We start from the raw sequence: 18,755 nt of genomic DNA, 5'->3' as shown, positions 1-18,755 counted from the left end.
TGGGTATTTAGATTCCAGTTTTTCATTAAAACACTTAGCATCTTTGCATTTGGGGCTGAAATGTTGGATTGTTCTCTTGTATAGATTTCTAGAAGAGGAATTCTTGGTGGGTGGGCAAGAACATTTACAAAAAAATTTTTTTTAAGATTTATTTATTTATTTGAGAGAGAGAGAGACTGCCCAAGCAGGGGGAGGGGCAGAGGGAGAGAGAGAGAATCCCAAGCAGACTCTGCAGAGCATGAAGCCTAACTTGGGGCCCGATCTCATGACTCTGAGATCACAACCCGAGCCGAAACCAAGAGCCGGATACCCAACGGACTGGGCCACCCAGGTGCCCCGCAAAATAGTTTTTAGAAACCATCTTCTGTTCCTTTTGGAAATGAAAATACCACTTGCAGAACCTTCACTTTGCCTTTCAAGAACAGAGATTCTAGAATAAAATACACAGACATGGAATGGGGAAGTCCTCAAGTACTAAATCTCTTATTCAGGTATAGCAGAAATAGTATGGGCTCAGGAGTCAAGAAAGATCTGCGTTCGAATCCTGTCACTGCTGTAGCGCCTCGTGAGGACCTCGGCATCTTGAGGCTCAGTTTCCTCACCCCTGCAATGGGAACACTGTGCTTCACCTCTTCCGGGATAGCGGTTCTCAACGCGTGCTCCCGCAGCAGAGGAGTCAGCCTCACCGGGGAACTTGATCAAAATGCAGATTCTCCACCTCCACCCTGATGCGCCCACGGCATCAGAAATGCTGGGAGTGGCCCAGCACACTCCACGTCCTCCAGGTGACTCTGAGGCTCATGCAGGTGTGAGAATCACTGATGTACGGATTGAGGTGAATGACAGCAGTAATCACAAAACAGCTTATGTGAGTAAGGGAGGAAAGGAGTTGAAACAAAACGCTCAATTTTTCTTTTCCTCTTTATGTGGTTCTCCTTTTTAGCCATGGAAAGGAAGAAAGGAAAGAAACATCTATTTGTCTGTCATAAGCTGTGTCCCTGTAGTATCCAGATTGCACTTTCTTCCAAAACGAGAGTCCCGGGAAGGCACAGGGTTTGTTTTCCTTCCAGAGTGTGGCATAATCACTCTTCACTCCAGGAATAATAGGCTAACTTTTACTGGCTTTGTTGGCAAGATGCTGAACCCCTCTGTGCCTCAGTGTCTTCATCTGTGAAATGGGGATGAGTAACATGAGTCCTTTCATATCAAATATTTAGAACACAGCCTTCAAATAAGTTTTTATCATCCCCAGTGCCCATTACTGTGCCTGACTCTTGCTAAGGATCAATAAACATTTAATAACGTTGGCTAACTGAACATAATTAAAAATAAATAAATAGGGCGCCTTGGTGGCTCAGTGTAACGGTTAGACCTCTGCCTTCGGCTCGGGTCATGATCTCAGGGTCCTGGGATCGAGGCCTGCATCGGGCTCTCTGCTCAGTGGGGAGCCTGCTTCCCCCTCTTCCTCTGCCTGCCTCTCTGCCTACTTGTGATTTCTCTCTCTGTCAAATGAATAAATAAATAAAATCCTTAAACAAAAAAAAATAAACAGATAAAATAAGAAAATAAAGGACATAATATATTGGCCCACTGAATACCAACAGCCTTTCAAGGTAGGAAATAAATAGTAACTTTTCAGACATGAAGAAGCCAAGACTTCCAGCTTGTGGGCGGAGAAGGGTATAAAATCTGGTCTGTGTATTTCCAGAATTTATACCATTTCCACAATGTCGTGTTAGTTCTGCATGGAGGAAGCAGATGATCAAGGGACAATAAAACAGATCAATTTAAAAAAGAAAAAGTGGGGGCACCTGGGTGGCTCAGTCAGTTAAGTGTCCGACTCTTGATTTCAGCTCAGGTCATGATCTTGGGTTGGTGGGGTCCAGCCCAGCATTCGGCTCCCTGCTCAGCAGGCGTCTGCTTGAGGATTCTCTCTCTCCCTCTGCCCCTTACCCTGCACCTCCGTGCAAACTCGTTCTCTCAAAGTAAATACATAAATTAAAAAAAATAATAAAAAGGAAAAAGTGGAGAGAACAAGTTGGAGGAAGAAAATTAGGGAGAAAATTTTAAGAGAACAAGGAGTTAAGCTGGGTGGAGCCCGGGTCTCTGGTCCTGCCTGTGTTTCATGTCAGAACCTCTGCCCATCCGGGCTGTGGCTGTGATCTGCTGGGGGTTCCCCCTCCCTGCCAGGACGCCACAAAGTCCTTCCCTCCAAAGTCTACCCAGAACCATACTTCCACTGCCTGTCCACTGTTGGTGGCAGTGATCCAGAGAATAGTGAACGTGAACTCTAGCTCTCTCTTGGCAGCCAGCTCTGTTCCCCAGACAAACCTCTTCCTCTCCCCAGACCTTAGCTTCCCCATTTGTAAAATAAGAGCTAAATTATATGCTCTTTTAAGACCCATCGGGCTCTCAAGTTTTATGAATTCATGCATTTTTGAAAATCACCTCATATTTTGAAAACTTTGAAAACTACAGGAAAATGAAAAGAATATTACAGTTAATACCCGTGTAGCCTTCGCTTCATTTTACCCCTAACATTTTGCTACACTTGCTGTATCTCTGTTTTTTTTGTGGAACCTTGTTAAGTCTTTCCTGTCTCTTTAGGAAGAAGCAGTCACGTTGCCCGTACTTCTAGGGGTTATGACAACATTGATTAAGAAAAGTTTTGAGGGAGGCCCCTGGGGTGGCTTAGACGGTTAAGCAATCCAACTCATGATATCGGCTCAGGTCATGATCTCAGGATCCTGAGATCGAGTCCCATGTAGGGGAATCAGCTCGAGATTTTCTCCCTCTGCCCCACCCCCAACTCATGCACTTTTCTTCTCTAAAATAAATAAATAAATCTTAAAAAAAAAAAAAAAAAAAAAGTTAGGCGGGCTCAATGCCTGACTCCAGCAAAAACTGGCCATGGCTTTGCTTTCCCACCTAAGTGGGATAACAGTAGTTTGCTTGACAGTCCCATGAATTAATGCCAGTAAAGTAATTAGCACTTTGCTTAACACAAAGGAATGTCTCAGTAAGTCATCTACTGTTGTTTTCATGCTATCATTTTGTATTTCTTCAGTTCAATGAAAAATGTAGGTTTTTTCCTAAGTGTGGCTTGAATGACCTTTTCTCCCTTTCCTGTAGAGTAACCCCTTCTTCAGTGTTTGTGGTTGCCCCAGTTGAATTGTAAGTATTTGTTTACACAAAATACGATGAAGTATTTGGGGACAGGGACTGTTTTCCTGTCATTTCCGGTTTCTGATTAGAGTTGATGGAAGCTCACGTTGGCTGCTTAAGTGGGGAAAATCGCCAAGGCTGAAGTAGGCTGAAATTCACATTAGGGTAGAAGGCTCTCTGCTATGTTGCTTTTCCAGAAATGTTACATGTTTTTGATCGGAGGTGAACTACCTATGCTCCCTGAACCAGGTTACAAATTCCAGCGAAACCCTCCGCCCGGCCAAAGCAAGAGGAAATGCCAGTTGTAACTTGGTTTTGGCCACATGGTGGCAGCAGAGGCGAGGGAAAGAATAGTTTCGTTGCTGTTGGTAAACCCAGCCACAGACTTCCTATTTTGGGGCTGAAGGACATGCTTACTACCATGTACTAGTCATTTTAGAGAATTTGTTTTTCGGAAAGAGAACCAGAAAGTATTACATACACACACTTTATTAATGAGTAACAGAGCAAACAAAATATTAGTTGATGAATACAACATGCGTGCACTTCCGTATTATGGTCCGTTAAGGCTGAGAGAAAAGCTGGCCCAGGAAGAGAAGAGGAAAGCAGGGGCACTCACTAGTCCCAAGTGAACAGTCCCAAGCTCCCTAGTTCAGGGCACAGGCTTTGTGTTCAAATCCCAATCCTGCCACTGATCCCCCAATGACTCTTGTCCCCTCCCTGTGATGGTGCAAGTGACCAACATATATTGAGACTTACCGGGTGCCAGGTCATTATTCTAAGCACTTCAGTATTTATTTAATTATTTTTTAGTTTTTTAATTTAACTTTTTAAAAGTAAACTCTACTGCCAATGTGGGGCTCGAACTCATGACCCCAAGATTAAGAGTCACATGCTCCACCAACTGACCCAGCCAGGCACCCCTATTCTGAGGACTTTATATATATTTTCTTGGACAATTCTCATAACAACCCCGGAGAGATATTATTATCCTCATTTATAGTTAAGCAATTTGCCTGAGGTCAACCAGCTGATGAAGAACAAACGATGTCAGGACCTAACATGCGCAGGAACTCAGAGCTCAGAAGTCAGGATCTCAGTACTGCGTGGTATCCTTACCTCTGCACAGGCTATGATGATGTCCACCCAGAAAGGCTGCTGGGAAGAGATGAGGGGTGCCTGCCCCGTGGTTGGTGTTATGGACTGAGCTAACTAAGACACTGATTCCTAATAATTTCTATACATTCAAGAGAGGAGAGAGAAATAGGACACCTCAAACTTACCTGGAAGGAGAGTTGGGAAGAATCACAGAATCCTCTGGCCTCTGGGGTTCATGGTGGACCTTGCTGTCCATCTTTTCCAGAGCTGTGTATTTGCTACATCCTTTGCATTACCTCTGAACACTTTCCGTGTAAGCACAGCCTTTCTAAAGGCAAGGATGCTGTCTCCCTTTTGGCAAGCTCAAGTTTTATAGCATATAGGGCCAGGATTCTGTGAGTGTGCCTGGGAGACCACCTGCACCAAAATCTCCTAAGGTACTTATTTAAAATGCGGTTCCAGGGGCTCCTGAGTGGCTCAGTGGGTTGGGACTCTGCCTTCGGCTCAGGTCATGGTCTCATGGTCTCATGGTCTCAGGATCCTGGGATCGAGCCCCGCATAGGGCTCTCTGCTCAGAGGGGAGCCTGCTTCTCCTTCTCTCTCTGCCTGCCTCTCTGCCTACTTGTGATCTCTGTCAAATAAATAAATAAAATTAAAAAAAAAATGCGGTTCCAGCCCTCAATCCTGACCCTCCCATGCAGGATGTCTGGGGATGGGGGGTAGAATATTCATTTTACATAAACAGGCCAGGTGATTCTGATGCACGGCAAGTAGATTCAGAGTAAGAAGCGGGTGAGGGGAGGGCTTTTAATTCCTCATTTTAGCCCAGAGCCAGATCTCCATTCAAATACTGATTCTACTGCTTTGTAGCTTGGAGCCTCGGGCAAGTTACCTCCCTGGGCTGCAATTTCCTCATGGGGATAATAATGTGGGCTGCACAGTATTTTTATGAGGATTAAATGGTATGATGAAGGCAAAGCCACCAGCACGAAATCTGGCCTATCATTAAGTAGCTTTCTACCTTGTCATTGTGGTTTCTGAGGTCTGTGGTTACTGGATTTTGTGATGCATGTGGTGATGGTCTTGGTCATGGTTTTACCAAATGTCGGTTGTTCTGTGGTCCTTGGAGAGGAAGGGGTGGAAATAGTGTCTCTGTGTGTGTGGGGTGTGTGTGTGTGTCGGGGGGTATCTGGCTACTTGCCAAACAGAGAGTTATTTGATTAGTTTTGCTCATCTTATTTTTTCCAGCCTTCGTCAATTTCTGTTTCCCTTCCCACAAGAGGAGAGGCGCTGACAGTGTTCCAGTGTGGTTTGAATTTAAGAGTAGGAATGAGCATAAAGTCTCCAAAGAAAGGAGCCAAGAGATGAACCTGACTCTGTGCAGAGAGAAGGTGGACTTGGTTATGAGAACTGAAAGGGGGAGCCGTGACTCCTATTTCCAGGTGCTCCTCATCCAGTGGAAAAGTGTAACTCCTACTCTCAAAGAATCCTCCGTAGATTCATGCTTTGGTAGAGCAATCCTTGGGACATTGAAGGGGTTGGGACATGCTGTGTTGGGGATAAAGACAAATATCAGAAATAACTCTGGGAGCTTCATCAAAATGCTATTACTATGTAACATCACCCAAAAACTCAGTTGGTTAAAACATGCGTCATTTATTTTCACTTCTGTGTCTTTGGGACAGCTGGGCCCTGGCTGACCTTGGCTGGGCTGCTCTCGCATCTACAGGTTAGGTAGGGATTCAGGTTAAGTGACTCTGCTCCATGTGTCTTTCATCCTTCTCTGTGGCCAGTGGGCTAACCGGGCATGTTCTTCTCACGGCGCTGAAAAACGCAGGAGAACAAGCCTCGTATCGTGGCTTCTTTTCATACCTACTAATATTCTATTGACAAAGCAAGTTATGTGGTTGAACCCAGAGACATGGAGGGCAAAGTTATGTGGCCAAGGGCATGGGTTCAGGGATGGGTGAATGGGGGCCATTGATGTAATTGACGAAGTTCCTCCATGAATTTCCTCAACTCTGCTTCCATCTCAAGTCCTTGCTTCCTCACAGATGCTGCTACATAGCACTTCGTACCTGTCTTCTGGCTTGGATCATAATCCATGCTACCATTATGTACATGAGTGCAAGAGCTGTGTGCATAGTCCTGGTGCCTGGTGAGTTAGGGTTAGGGTGAGTTATGGGAGAGAGTAGGAACCAGTGACAGAAATGAGAAAACAGGAGAGGCACATAAAACTAAAAGGAGTGGAGGAAAGACACTGAAAGAGACGTGAATGGGGTGAGTTAGGGAACCTTCTGAACAAAGCATCTGGCTCTACCAGTTGCCCAGAGTATTGATCTATCCCAAGTATTTAAAGCAGCCATATCTGCATTGAGAAGGAGTCTTGTGTTCTTATTTTTCATGTGTACTGGTTGCATTTTCCTGGTGGCAGTCCTTGCATGAAAGGTTATATAGGGTTATAGAAATTTCCTTTGTACCTGGAGAAGGAGTAATCAATTTACCATTTATGATTGGAGTCTCTTTCCCTACTGAGATCTCTCCAATTGCTGCACCCTTGAAACAAGGCTGCCTTGCTTTATAATGCAGGAAGATTGCATGAGAAGCAAGGGTATAGAGGCAGACTCAAATTCCTTTCTCGAAATGCAGTTGTTTTTTTCTTAATGAGGTGGGTCATAGTGCTCCATGTTATTTTGAATAAACTGAAAAGTTGAACGTATTGATTCTGGGAGGGTGGGCTAGATCGATTTTGAAATGGCCGGAAGTCACTTCAGGACAAAGTCAAGGATATGGTGGGTAAGAAGCAGGTTTCCGTGTGCAGCATAAAGACTTTCTGAAAAGGGACTGCTATGAACTACAGCAGTCTCACTGGGATAAGCATAAACTCTTCCAGGGGAACAGCCTGGGAGCAGAAATTACAAGCATTTGCATATGCTTTTTTTTTAAATTTTTTTATTTTTTAGCGTAACTGCATATGCTTATTTTGCTTAAGGTGTTCAAAATTGGTCTCTTTATGTTTCATGTGAAAAATCTCCAGGGGGATATTCTTTAGTGGATTTAAGAGCTTTTCTGGAGTTTGGAGAGGGATTTATCCTCTTGTCTTCATGTCAATGTCAGCTGAGAGATCTACCCAAAGTAAAGCAAGAGGCTAGATCTAGGTAGGAGTGGGTTGGGGATGGGACCCAGGGACCCACATGCCTGGTGACTGAGGCTATTTACATGCCTGCCATTCCCTTCTCTTGCCTGTCCTGCTGGGGGTCTGGAAGTGGAGCACCCTTCCAGGGTGTGACTAATTCTTTGGGATGACACCTGGGTAGGATGACCAGGGCAGGGCTGGTGGTCCAGAAGAAGGAAGTATTGGTAATCTCCCAAACCCCACTGTGTCCCTCTCCCCTTATGCAGAAACATCACCTGGAAGAAGATCAGAAGATAGACAAAGCAACAGCATATTGCATATGTATTCTCTGTGCCAGGTTCTAGAGACACCACGGGAACTCAGATAAGGTCCCTCATGGTCAGCTCATAGGGTGTGTCCAGGTCCCTCGGGACACACCCTCTTCCCTTGGTTAGGGCTGATGGTGCAGGTGTGGAATGGTTGGTGAGCCTCACGACCAGTATCTTTGTGAAACTTCAGAGAAGGCAGAGGGAGGATGTGGGTTGTGAAGCAAGGGACAGGTGACTGGGAGAGTAGCAAAGATCTGGCATCATATCATGAGCAGATAATCTGGGAGTGGATGGGTGGAAAGGGGACCAGGAAAAAGTGGCCTCAGTGTCAGTACAGGGTGAGCTATGGAGTCTGGTGGGCTGAGCAAGGAAGCCTGAAGGTTACCACTAAGTGTGTGTGAACTTGGGCAGGTCCCTTAACCACTCCAGGCCTCATTCCCCCAGTGTATCAAATGAAAGGATTGGATTAGATCTGGGGGCCCTTCGGGGAGGTGGAGGAGAAGCATCAAGGAAGTAGAGAAGGTGCCTTTGATTCTCATCTCACCTAGACTGTGCTGCTTTTTTCCCTTTCAGTTTTATATATGTTTCTGTGTCAGTTTATTAGGAAAAAAAGTGTTTTTAAGATTTTCTTTATTTATTTGACAGAGAGAGAGAGATCACAGGTAGGCAGAGTGGCAGGCAGAGAGAGAGGGGGAAGCAGGCTCCCTGCTGAACAGAGAGCCCGATGCGGGGATCGATCACAGGACCCTGAGATCATGACCTGAGTTGAAGGCAGAGGCTTAACCCACTGAGCCACCCAGGCGCCCTGAAAAAAAAAAAAAACATTTTTAAAAATATTTTGTTTTTTGTTTTGTTTTGCTAAAACGGCTAAAGATCTTTAAGCTCCCTTTTAATTAATTAATTAGTTAATTAATTAAGATCAAACAGCATAGTGTAGCAGTTCCAGAACCAGGCGGTGGCAGGCTTGTGAGTAGGACCTGGAAAGGCCCGTGGGTAAGCCAAAACTGCTATAGCCCTCCTCCTCCCTAGAAGGGGAAGAGCCCAAAAGGGGAAGGTGTGTGGGGTGGGGTGGGGTGGGGTGGGGTGGGGGTGGATTTCTTGGAGAGCTGGGAACATAAAAGAATAAACCTATTTGGTAAAAAATTGGGCATATCATGAAGCCTTTCGGACCCCAAATGTGTCCTCACCTGAGCCAGTGCACCAGCCCCGGTCTGGGATTCCTCCTTGCAAGTTCTCCCACTGAGGCCCCCAAACCTGGGGTCTGGATTCTGTGGGGCCCCCGTTAAAATACACCTGCGCTCCTCCAGCTGCAGAAGGGCTTGTTCTGGTTCTGCTACTGACTCGTCTTCCATCTCGGAGCCTCAATCCTCCTTTGTCAAGTGGCAGTAAGAATACCCTTGCTTTGTGTGGGTAAAAGCAAATGAAGGGCTGGCCCATGATAAAGACTTAAAGACCACCTCTTCCACCTGCCACCTGTCCCTAATGCCTGCAGCCCAGCCCTCCTTTCCTGCTTTGGTTCATCTCATGAACTTAACAGTGCATGCCCACTGCACATGCCTTCTACAGAATTCCTGGTGTAGCCGACGGGTGGCGTCATAGTAAACAAGTAAAATAACAAAGAATTTGAAGTGTGCACAGCTTCTAAATGCTTATCAGCATAAAAATAGATGATCATTTATTCATCTCAGATGTCTGGAGTGTCTCCTACCCGCCAGACTGGGTACACTGGGAGAGGTCAACCCCTTGACACATGAGTATGTGAACTTTTGTCCGTGTCCCAGACAGTTGAGAAGTCAATTATTTGGGAATACATGGTGATGTGATGGAAAATAAGGTGCCAGTCCCCCCAAAGCAAGACCTGGGGATTTGCACCCTCCCTTACAGCTTCAGATCATCAGAAAATTGTAGCATGCACCCTAAGTGCCCAGGAGTGAGTGTTGGAAGAAGGAATGATAAGGAAGAATGGGCACAAGCTTTGCCACCTAAAAATCATGTAAACGTGGAAAAGTCCATTCTTGTCTTTGAACCCAGTTTCCACGTCTATGAAACAGGATCATAATATCCGCTTCCCTGGTTTTTGTGGGAATAACGTAAGATCAGGCAAGGCTCTGCTTCATAGCAGGTGCTTGGAAAGTGATAGCTATGATTATGATTTTGGAAAAAGCACAGAACAGATGATCACATTCTTGAATTGTCCCTGTGGGTGATGCAGTCTCTCCTTGGTGGGGTCCGGGGCTTAGGAGTCCGCAGCTGAGATCCTCCATCCGGGGCAAAGGGCTCGGAGTGCTCCCTGCACATCGCGGTTCCGGAGACTGTAGATGACGGGGTTTAGCATGGGGGTAACCACGGTGTACATGACCGTGGCCACTCGGCCCCGCTCTGCCTCATACCGGGATGTGGGCTGGAAGTAGACGGCGATGACTGTCCCGTAGAAGAGGCCCACCACTGCCAGGTGGGAGCCACAGGTGGACACAGCCCGGAGCCTCCCAGAGGCTGAGGGCAGCCGGAGTACCGCAGCTGCAATGGCCCCATAGGAGGCAAGAATGAGCAGGAAGGGAGTGACCACCACCGCAGCGCCCTCGGTGAAGATGAGAAGCTGAATGTGGCGGGTGTCAGAGCAGGAGAGCCTTAAGAGAGGCTGGTGGTCACAGAAGAAGTGGGGCACTTGGTGGGAGGCACAGAAGGACAGGCGAGCCATAAGCAGGATATGCAGGAGGGAGTGGAGGTGGGACACCAGCCACGCGGTCACCACCAGGGCTGTGCACATGGCCCGGGACATCCTTGTGGCATAGTGGAGAGGGTGCCGGATGGCCACGTAGCGGTCATAGGCCATGGCGGCCAGGAGACAGCTATCAGTCACACCCAGGGCAAAGAAGAAGTACATCTGGGTCAGGCAGCCAGCCAGGGAGATGGAGCGGTCATGGGCCAACAAGTTGGCCAGCATCTTGGGGACAGTGACGGAGGTAAAGCAGAGGTCCGCAAAGGACAGATGGGCCAGCAGGAAGTACATGGGTGCATGCAGGGCTGGACTGGCCCGGATGGCGGCCACAATGAGTCCATTACCCAGGATGCCTGCCACATACAGGACCAAGAATAGCACGAAGAGAGGTTGCCGCTGTCCAGGACTTGAGCTCAGTCCCAGTAGCATGAATGGGGCTCCCTCCGAAGACTCATTGGTAGCATCCATGGCTGGTTCTTCCTCTAGAACCACAAGGGTTCTTTCTACTCCTGGGGCATCTCCCCAGTGTCTAGGAAAAGGGTGAAGTGTGACTACATTTCTCAAGGCTTCCTGGACATGGGGGAAATCATGGGTTTGGAGTCAGACAGCCCTGGTATTACACACAGGTGTGACTGTGGGCAAGTCATGTCACCGCCCGAACCCTCTTCCTTTCTGGCTTTAGGTTTCCCATCTGTAAGATGAGGGAACTGAACTCAGTGATCTTCTAGGCCACTCCCAACTCAGATACTTTGTGATTTTAAGCAATAGAACAAAAGGTGTTGCCCAGGATGGAGGCTGGAGCAGGAAGAAAGTATGGAAGAAAAGACAGAGGGAGGATCCACACAGCAGGTAAGAGTTCTGACCACGAGGCACTTATTTCCACAAAGTAAAAATGGGGAAAAACAGAACAAAACAAGATAGGAGGGAGGACCACACCTTTCAGAACCCCGAGGATAAAGACAAGAGCCCTAACTTCCCAAGGGGTTAGAGCACAAGGATCTAATGATGTTCTGATAACCAGACTGCCTTCAAGTGTTCCACTGGCAGTGGATGATAGAACACAGTTGAACAATATCTTCAGATTCTGAAGGAAAAAAAATGTATTGAACTTAGAATTTGATGCTAAAGCAAAATAATAATCAAGTGTGAGAGAAGAATAAAGGTATTTTCAGACTTGCCAAAAAAAAAAAAAAGTACACAAGAATCGGGATGACTCCCCATATACCTTAGAGACAGATGCACCAGCCAGATGGCAACTTGTTTTATGTCTCTCATTTTTCCCCATCTGTATCTGTTGCAGAAAACTTGAGAGAGGTTTTAGGACAAGGTTTGCTGGAGGCCTTTGCTGAGACGATCCCTGCAGGGGAATGATCTCCTAATTTCTTCCTGTGTCCTTCTCTATTAAAAATATAAAATAAATAAAATAAAGTGACTCCCTACCCTAGTGTCTTCCTTTTTCCCCCTCCATTGTGTAAGAAGAATCCTCTGGCTTTGGCTCCCTGTAGAGCATTTTCTCAAAGTCCCCATCATGTGCCACCTTCCAGGAGGGTGAGTGGATGGAGGGTAGGGTCGTGGGGGCAAGCTCTTTACAAACTGGACCTGTTCTGACCTGTGTCTACACTGGTGTCAATGAACATTAAAACACACGGAGCTGTTTGTAGGACATCCATATATAATCACAGACACAGCCGTGCAGGCTTGCAGACTTGCGCAGCCTCAGGAGGGTCTGGTCTCTGCAAATGCACAGGCACAATCCGTAATATACAGAAATGTGGACCTGGCAGAGGCGTCACACAAAAGTGGACAAGTGAAACCACAAACCCCCAGACTCAAATCATCATACACGTAAAGAGACAGTCAGATATAATCACGACATAGTGCTGAGGCCAGAGAGTGACGATCGGTCACATGCTCCTGTTCGTGGAAACTCACAGCACCATATACAGCGACTGGGACCTGCCGTGCCCATCTGTGCTTCCGCCGACCACCTGCTCTGTGTAAGCGCTCTACCGGTGCGTGCTCCTGCCCATTCTAGGCACACCCGATCCCCTCGCTGATCACCTTGTCATCACGCACAGCCTCAGGGGCTCACAGCCTCCCACTGTCATGCATGTGGTGACACTCACTCACTTGGGTCACCACAGAGCTGCGCCAGTCTGCCTCCCCTTTGACATCGTTGGACAGTGACAGTAATGCACAATCATGGCCTCACACAAACAGCAGGCACTCTCACACTCACACGTGTGTGTGTCTCATGCTCACAGTCGCATGTGGGAAAACAGGTCTGCACGCTGTGCCCCGGTGTACCCTCTGGCCTCTCTGCATCGCAGGAAGGAATGGCAGCAGGGCCTCTGCATGCTCTGTCACCAGGGTATCTGAGGAGGGAGTTATTGGCCACAGCTGACGGGGTTTGGGGGCTTGGGAACACTTTAGCAACCTCCCCATCCCCAGAGGCAATACCGCGCCTTCCCTTGGCCCTCATCCCTGGGGCAGGATGCAGCTCAGCCCTGGGACTTGTTATGCTGCCCCTCTAGGGCGCAATTTGATGGGAGAAAGGGGGGTTGGTGCTGCCTCCAACTCAAGGGACATTCAGGAGCTCAAACATAGGGAGGGTTCTGCCCCTCACTCCCTGTCTTGGGAAGGCCAGAAAGAAGGGTCAGACTGACTCATGAGCCCCGAGCAACAGTGACTGGGGTCGGGGGCAGGGGAGCCCAGGGTTTACAGCCGTAGCTTCCTGGGTGGCCAACCCTCCTGTCCCCCTCTGCTGTTGCTGGTGGCTTCTTCTTCTTCTTCTTTTTTTTTTTTTTGTAGATGATTCTACATAGTAAGTGTTGATAAACGCAGCAGGAAGTGGAGGAGTGTGGGAGGGACGTGCCTCTGGTGACCAGCAGCGTGTATGTTTGTGTGACTGCATGTGTGAGTGTGCAGGATTATATGCTTGGGTGTGGAGAGAGCGGTTGTGTCTCCGTGCAACTGGCTGTAGCACGTGTGTGAGCGTGCTGCTGCATCTGTGTCTGTGTGGGTGGCTGTGTCTATGAGAGTGCTTCTTTGTGCATGGATGTCTCTATGTTGGGAAGGGGTCTGCATTGCTGGGTGTGTACTGTGACACAAGGGAATGGTGCCACACATAGCATTCCAGGCGGGAATGGCTTTGCATGACTCCGTGTCAGAACAGCCATAAAGGGGGGTTTGGAACATAAGAACTTTCAGTGATTCCCTATTGCCTACTGGGTAGAGTCCTCATTCCCCTACCTAAGACCCCACCCATGACCTCGCTCATTCTCAGACCCTCAGTCTTCAGACTTCCCTCTACTTCTTTTCTAGAAAGCCCCTCTCAAGCCAGTTAAATTGCTGTCCTTAAAATCTCCTGCATGGTCTGGGCTCATTTCATGGCCATGTCTTTATACCTGTTTGTCCTTCCCCTACGGAATGTTCCTTTCCCAATTGCCACCCACGCTGTAAGGCCCACAACACCTTGTGCAGTAAGTGCCCTGAATCAGACCCCCTGCTCCCCTGACCTCAAGCCTGCTCGTCCTGACTGCTTATCTTGGGAAATGGTGTTGAAGGAGGTTTAAAAGGGAAACATTTGACCAGAATTGGGGAAATCCCCTGGACATTTCACTTTGGGGTCAAGGATCTGTTTCTCTTCCCTCATCCTCCGGATTGGGCTGTTACTGCCTCCCAGTCCTTCCCCTTCTCTTTTGCTTGTTCTGTCTATCACACAGGCCCAGCATAGTAGCCTGCAACTTCACGTTAATGTGTGGGATTTCTGCAATTATTGCATCATTATCTTTATTATTTATGTAATTAATATTGTAATTATTGCTGCTCCACTGATGCTATCCATGTGGGAGGACCTGTGGACATCCTGTAGTGTCAAGACAGTGGAAGGGGCCAGATGCCTCTAGCAACTTCCCTGATCATGGTGGGGCCTGTACATGTCATGAAAGCCCAAGAACATGCACAAAGAAGAAAAGATCAGAGAGGAGGTCTTTAAGTATAAATTACTGAACTGGGGGCAAACTTCATATTCTCAGTCTGGAGGCTGTGAAATTTTCTGATAATGCCTTTAACCATTGTCATAGCTTGTGAGTTGTTACAGTGATAAGGAGGCAAGGACTGGGAAAGGATTATAAAAGTCTGTGATGGGAGAAGGGGTTTTAATTTAGGCAAACTTTTGTCGTAATGTGTTGACCTAGGATATTGTACCCTCTGCTGTTGAAATGTGGGCTCATCAGGAAACAAGGTGACCAACCATTCCGGTTTTCCGAGTTCTGCACAGGTTTTTAGGTTCTAATAAGAGCTCACATGGGACTTGGTGTTTTAAAACTAGGATAGCTTTGGGCAAATCAGGACAAGTTGATGACCTTTTCAGGAGACCTATAAAATCTTCCAAGATAAAGAGACACTTTTGTGCATATCCCTCTCTCCGTCACACTGGGACACCCTAGAAGACCATGGTTACTGAGAGGGAGGGTCCTGGTCCTGGTGACAAGGAGTGTCACCTTCCCAGGGAGCCAGGCTGAAACTTCAGTCTTCTTGCAATCTCGTGCCTGGTGGCTGATTTCTCTTTGAAGGGAGGTTGGACTGGTGAGGTGGAGAGGAAAGAAGAGACTCTGTGGGGAACCTTATTGGAGTTTGAACGCCATACCTCTCCATCCCTGGCCTCATCACAGCCAAAACAGGAGAACTGGAGGGGGATCAGGTGGGAGCTGACATTGGCTCTGGCCATGCTCCATCTCTCCTCAGCTCCTGCTCTAACTCTCAGGGTCCGTTTCTGTATTGTTCCTCTGCATGAAGGGGCTTTCCAGGCAGAATGCCATGCCTTGTCCTTGTCCATGTGGAACTGAATCAGGGAGGCAAAGAAAATCTGTCAACATTATGAACTCTGGGTAGATGAAAATCCCAAGAGCATTGGGTCAGAAGGGTGCAGAGTGACCCCAGGCTGAGAGCACTGTGGTTAGCCAAGAGGTCTGGGCTACGGCATTCCTTCTCCTAACACTAATTCTGCCTCTGGATGTTGTAATCTAAACACAAAGCAGTCTATTGTACTGGGCCATGTGCTAATCTGAGTATGTTCACAATTCTGAATGAAATGTAAATGCACCAATAAACATCTTGTACCCCTAAGCTTTAGGACATGTGAATCATTATCTATAACCCCAAATAAATCTTAAATTAAGACCCAAGACATGTCAATTAAATACTTAAAATACTCTTATGTTTAACTCTTATCTAGTTCTGAGCCTAGATTAACTGCTATAATAACTTTAGACCGTGACTTAAACTTATCACAAATTTTATCCACACATAAATTTGACTTACCTAACAGATCTCTGATATGGACTACACTCTAACCCAAATGTACTCTAGCAATAAAAGTGAAACCTGAACACCAGCCTTAATTAGCCCTGTACTCTAAAACTAACCCTCAATTATTTCTAATAAGAGCTCACATATAGCATTCCAGGCAGGAATGGCTTTATCCAAACTCTGACTGCTAAATTTATCCCAAACCTACTACTAATTAAAATCAACCCAAATCCTATAATATATGTAATTTCAATTCAATCCTAAACTTATCTGATTGCTTTTAAATTCCAAACCCAGCCCTGGCTCTATCCTTACCCTAACCGTTGTCTTAGGGATAACCATAATCCTAATCCTAACCCTATTCTAACCACATCCATAATTCTGACCCTTCCTAACCTCATCATATACCTGACCTAATGTAGCAGGGGCCAGATTCTAACCTAACTATTGGAATTTTAGGAATGAGCCTGTGTACGTTCCTGTGCTGTTCAGCCATTTCTGGGAGAGATGGAATATAGAGGCTAATAGGGAGGGGTATTTGTTTTATCAGATTCAGTCCCATTCTTTGACGTGAGCGGGTTCTGAAGATGCTCTCTGCAGGTCAAAGAGAGCAGGAGCAGCCTTACTGGTCATGAAGAGCCTTAAAAGGGCAAGAATCTAAGAACACTTAGGGCCAACACAGTTTTTACCCGGTGTTTCTGGGAAACAGACTTCTAGAAGTTCAAGTGGCAAATACATCCAGTAAGTTCACCTGGTAATATCTACGGACTTGAGTTTTGAACACTGAGGAACCTAAGGCAGCTCAACATTAGCCTGATCTTTGTTCTGGCTCTAGATGTTGGTCCTAGATTAACCTCCTTGGGAGATTTTGGTCTCCCTTCTATTGCTTCTCCCCCTTTCTAGTCCCTTCAATAATTGCAAGAGTCAGCCAAGCCACAGATTCATCTGTCTTTACCCACAGGGACAGGGGTCAGAAAGGGACCTCTTATCTTGTCATAGTTCTAATCAGGCTCATTGAATTTCTTATTAGTGCTCTGGACCAGGACAGCAGAATCGGCTCCAAGTCCTTCTGACAGCCTCCTTGACCTCCTTGTTGCGGAGGCTGTAGATGAGCGGGTTGAGAGCTGGGATGACAAGAGTGTAGAACACAGATGCCATCTTGTCGGTGTCCAGGGCATAGCTGGAGCTGGGACGCAAGTACATGAAAATGAGTGTCCCGTACAGCATGGCTACAGCTGTGAGGTGAGAGCCACAGGTAGAGGCTGCTCGGCGGCAACCCTCCGCCGAGCGCATGCGAATCACAGCCCCAACAATGAAGCCATATGACACGACAATGACCAACACAGTGGCTGTCTGGATGAAGCCACAGACAGCAAAGAGGAGGAGCTCATTGAGACTGGTGTCATTGCAGGAGATGGCCAGCAGTGGAGGGATGTCACAGAAGAAGCTGTTGACCTTCCGGGAGCGGCAGAAATCCAGGCGGAAGGTGAAGGTCGTGTGGACAAAGGCACTGACTGCTCCACCCAGTGCTGATGCTCCCAGCAAGGCCAGGCATACACGCTGCGACATGGCTGTTGTGTAGAGAAGAGGGTTTCCGATGGCCATGTAGCGGTCATAGGCCATGGCTGCCAATAGGCAACACTCAGCGTCAGCCAGTCCTGCAAACACAAACATCTGGAGGGCACAGGCCATGTAAGGGATGGTGGCATGGGGCAGCAGCAAGTCCACTAGCATCTTGGGGCCGATGGCTGAGGAATAACAGGCGTCCAGCAGGGAGAGGTTGGCCAGGAAGAAGTACATAGGCGTTTGAAGTCGGGCATCTAGGCGGATCAGCAGCACCATGCCCATATTTCCCAACAGGCTCACTAGGTAGACTGGCAGGAAAATCAGGAACAGGGTCATGCGTAGGTCCCAGCGATCCGTGATGCCCAGGAGGATGAATTCAGCAGGGGTAACCCTGGTCCAGGTGAGGTTCTCTGTAGTCATCCTTCTGGACAGAGACTAATGAGAGGCAAAGCAAGAGGGATATAAGACATAGGTTATGCCAACCGTGGAGGAGGGAGGAGAGAGCACTGGGAGGTAGGCAGACTCGGACTTCCATTCTTCCTGTGTAACAACATTGCTATGTGACCTTGGACAGGCCACATAACCTCTCCAAACCTTCCTTTCTAATTTTGATGAGTCACTGCAACTTAACCTTCCTGAGGGCAGAATTCTTGTCTGTCTTACTCAGTTTTGTATCCACAGTACTGAGAACATTGCCTGGCACATCGTAGGTGCTCAACAAATGTTTGTGAAATGAATGAATGATGGATGGGGCAATAGTTAACATCTGGCCAAGGTTGGAACACTCCATGACTCCAGATGCATTTTGCTCTCCAGTTTCCCAAGGAGGAAAAGAGACAATGAAATGAACAGAAAAATCTCCTGACCCAAAGGGTAACTAGTGATGGATCTCGAGGTTCTGGGAGGACATATTCCCATTGGAGTACGACCTGGGTGGAGAGAGTTCAGATGTGGTCTAGTATCTTGGGGAGGCAACAAGAAGTGGACAGAGGTTTGAATGTATTCCAGGGCCAGACTCTCCACCTCTCTGAGCCCGAATTTTCTCATCTGTGTAATGAGAGACAAGGGTGCAAGGATTAAATGAGAGAATACATGCAAAATATCTCTCTCACACAGGGCCCAGTACACAACAGGGATTTTCAGGAAGAATCAATGAACTGAATTGAGCTAATGCCTTGCCTCATTACCGGAAGGAAGCAACTTTCAGGCAATTAAAAATAGTGTATTTTCTAGAGAGTGTAACATCACATCACACTATTGTGCCTTTGCATTTGCTCCTTCTGCCTAGAATCCATTTCCTCTTTTTGTGTTTGGCAAAACCGATCTTCGATGTAAAGGCTTACCTAATGCACTCAAAGGAAACAAAACCACTCCCTTGTTTGACCCTGCTGCACTGAAGCTTCCATCTGTTGTGGCCCATCAGCCTTCTAGTCCCGTATTTGTGTCGGTC

General features: G+C 47.2%; 2 protein-coding genes across 2 annotated transcripts; both read right to left on the bottom strand.

Moving 5' to 3' along the window:
• Positions 1 to 9,943: 9,943 nt before the first annotated feature.
• Positions 9,944 to 10,894, bottom strand: LOC116872851 (olfactory receptor 1K1). Its single transcript, XM_032866372.1, has one exon. The coding sequence runs from the start codon at positions 10,892 to 10,894 to the stop codon at positions 9,944 to 9,946; it is 951 nt and encodes a 316-aa protein (XP_032722263.1).
• Positions 10,895 to 16,765: 5,871 nt separating this feature from the next.
• LOC116872840 (olfactory receptor 5C1) lies at positions 16,766 to 17,725 on the bottom strand. The gene has a single exon (XM_032866360.1). It carries the CDS (start codon positions 17,723 to 17,725, stop codon positions 16,766 to 16,768), a length of 960 nt encoding a protein of 319 aa, XP_032722251.1.
• Between the last annotated feature and the right edge of the window lie 1,030 nt (positions 17,726 to 18,755).

Source organism: Lontra canadensis, unplaced genomic scaffold (genome assembly GCF_010015895.1).
Source record: "Lontra canadensis isolate GAN:19392208 unplaced genomic scaffold, GSC_riverotter_1.0 scaffold30, whole genome shotgun sequence".
Lineage (NCBI taxonomy): Eukaryota > Metazoa > Chordata > Mammalia > Carnivora > Mustelidae > Lontra > Lontra canadensis.
The sequence above is the reverse complement of the archived record's forward strand: the minus strand, read 5'-3'. Positions and strand labels throughout refer to the sequence as shown.

Coding starts and splice junctions, on each gene's coding strand:
- LOC116872851 (XM_032866372.1), bottom strand. CDS start 10,894: ATGGATGCTACCAATGAGTCTTCGGAGGGAGCCCCATTCATGCTACTG.
- LOC116872840 (XM_032866360.1), bottom strand. CDS start 17,725: ATGACTACAGAGAACCTCACCTGGACCAGGGTTACCCCTGCTGAATTC.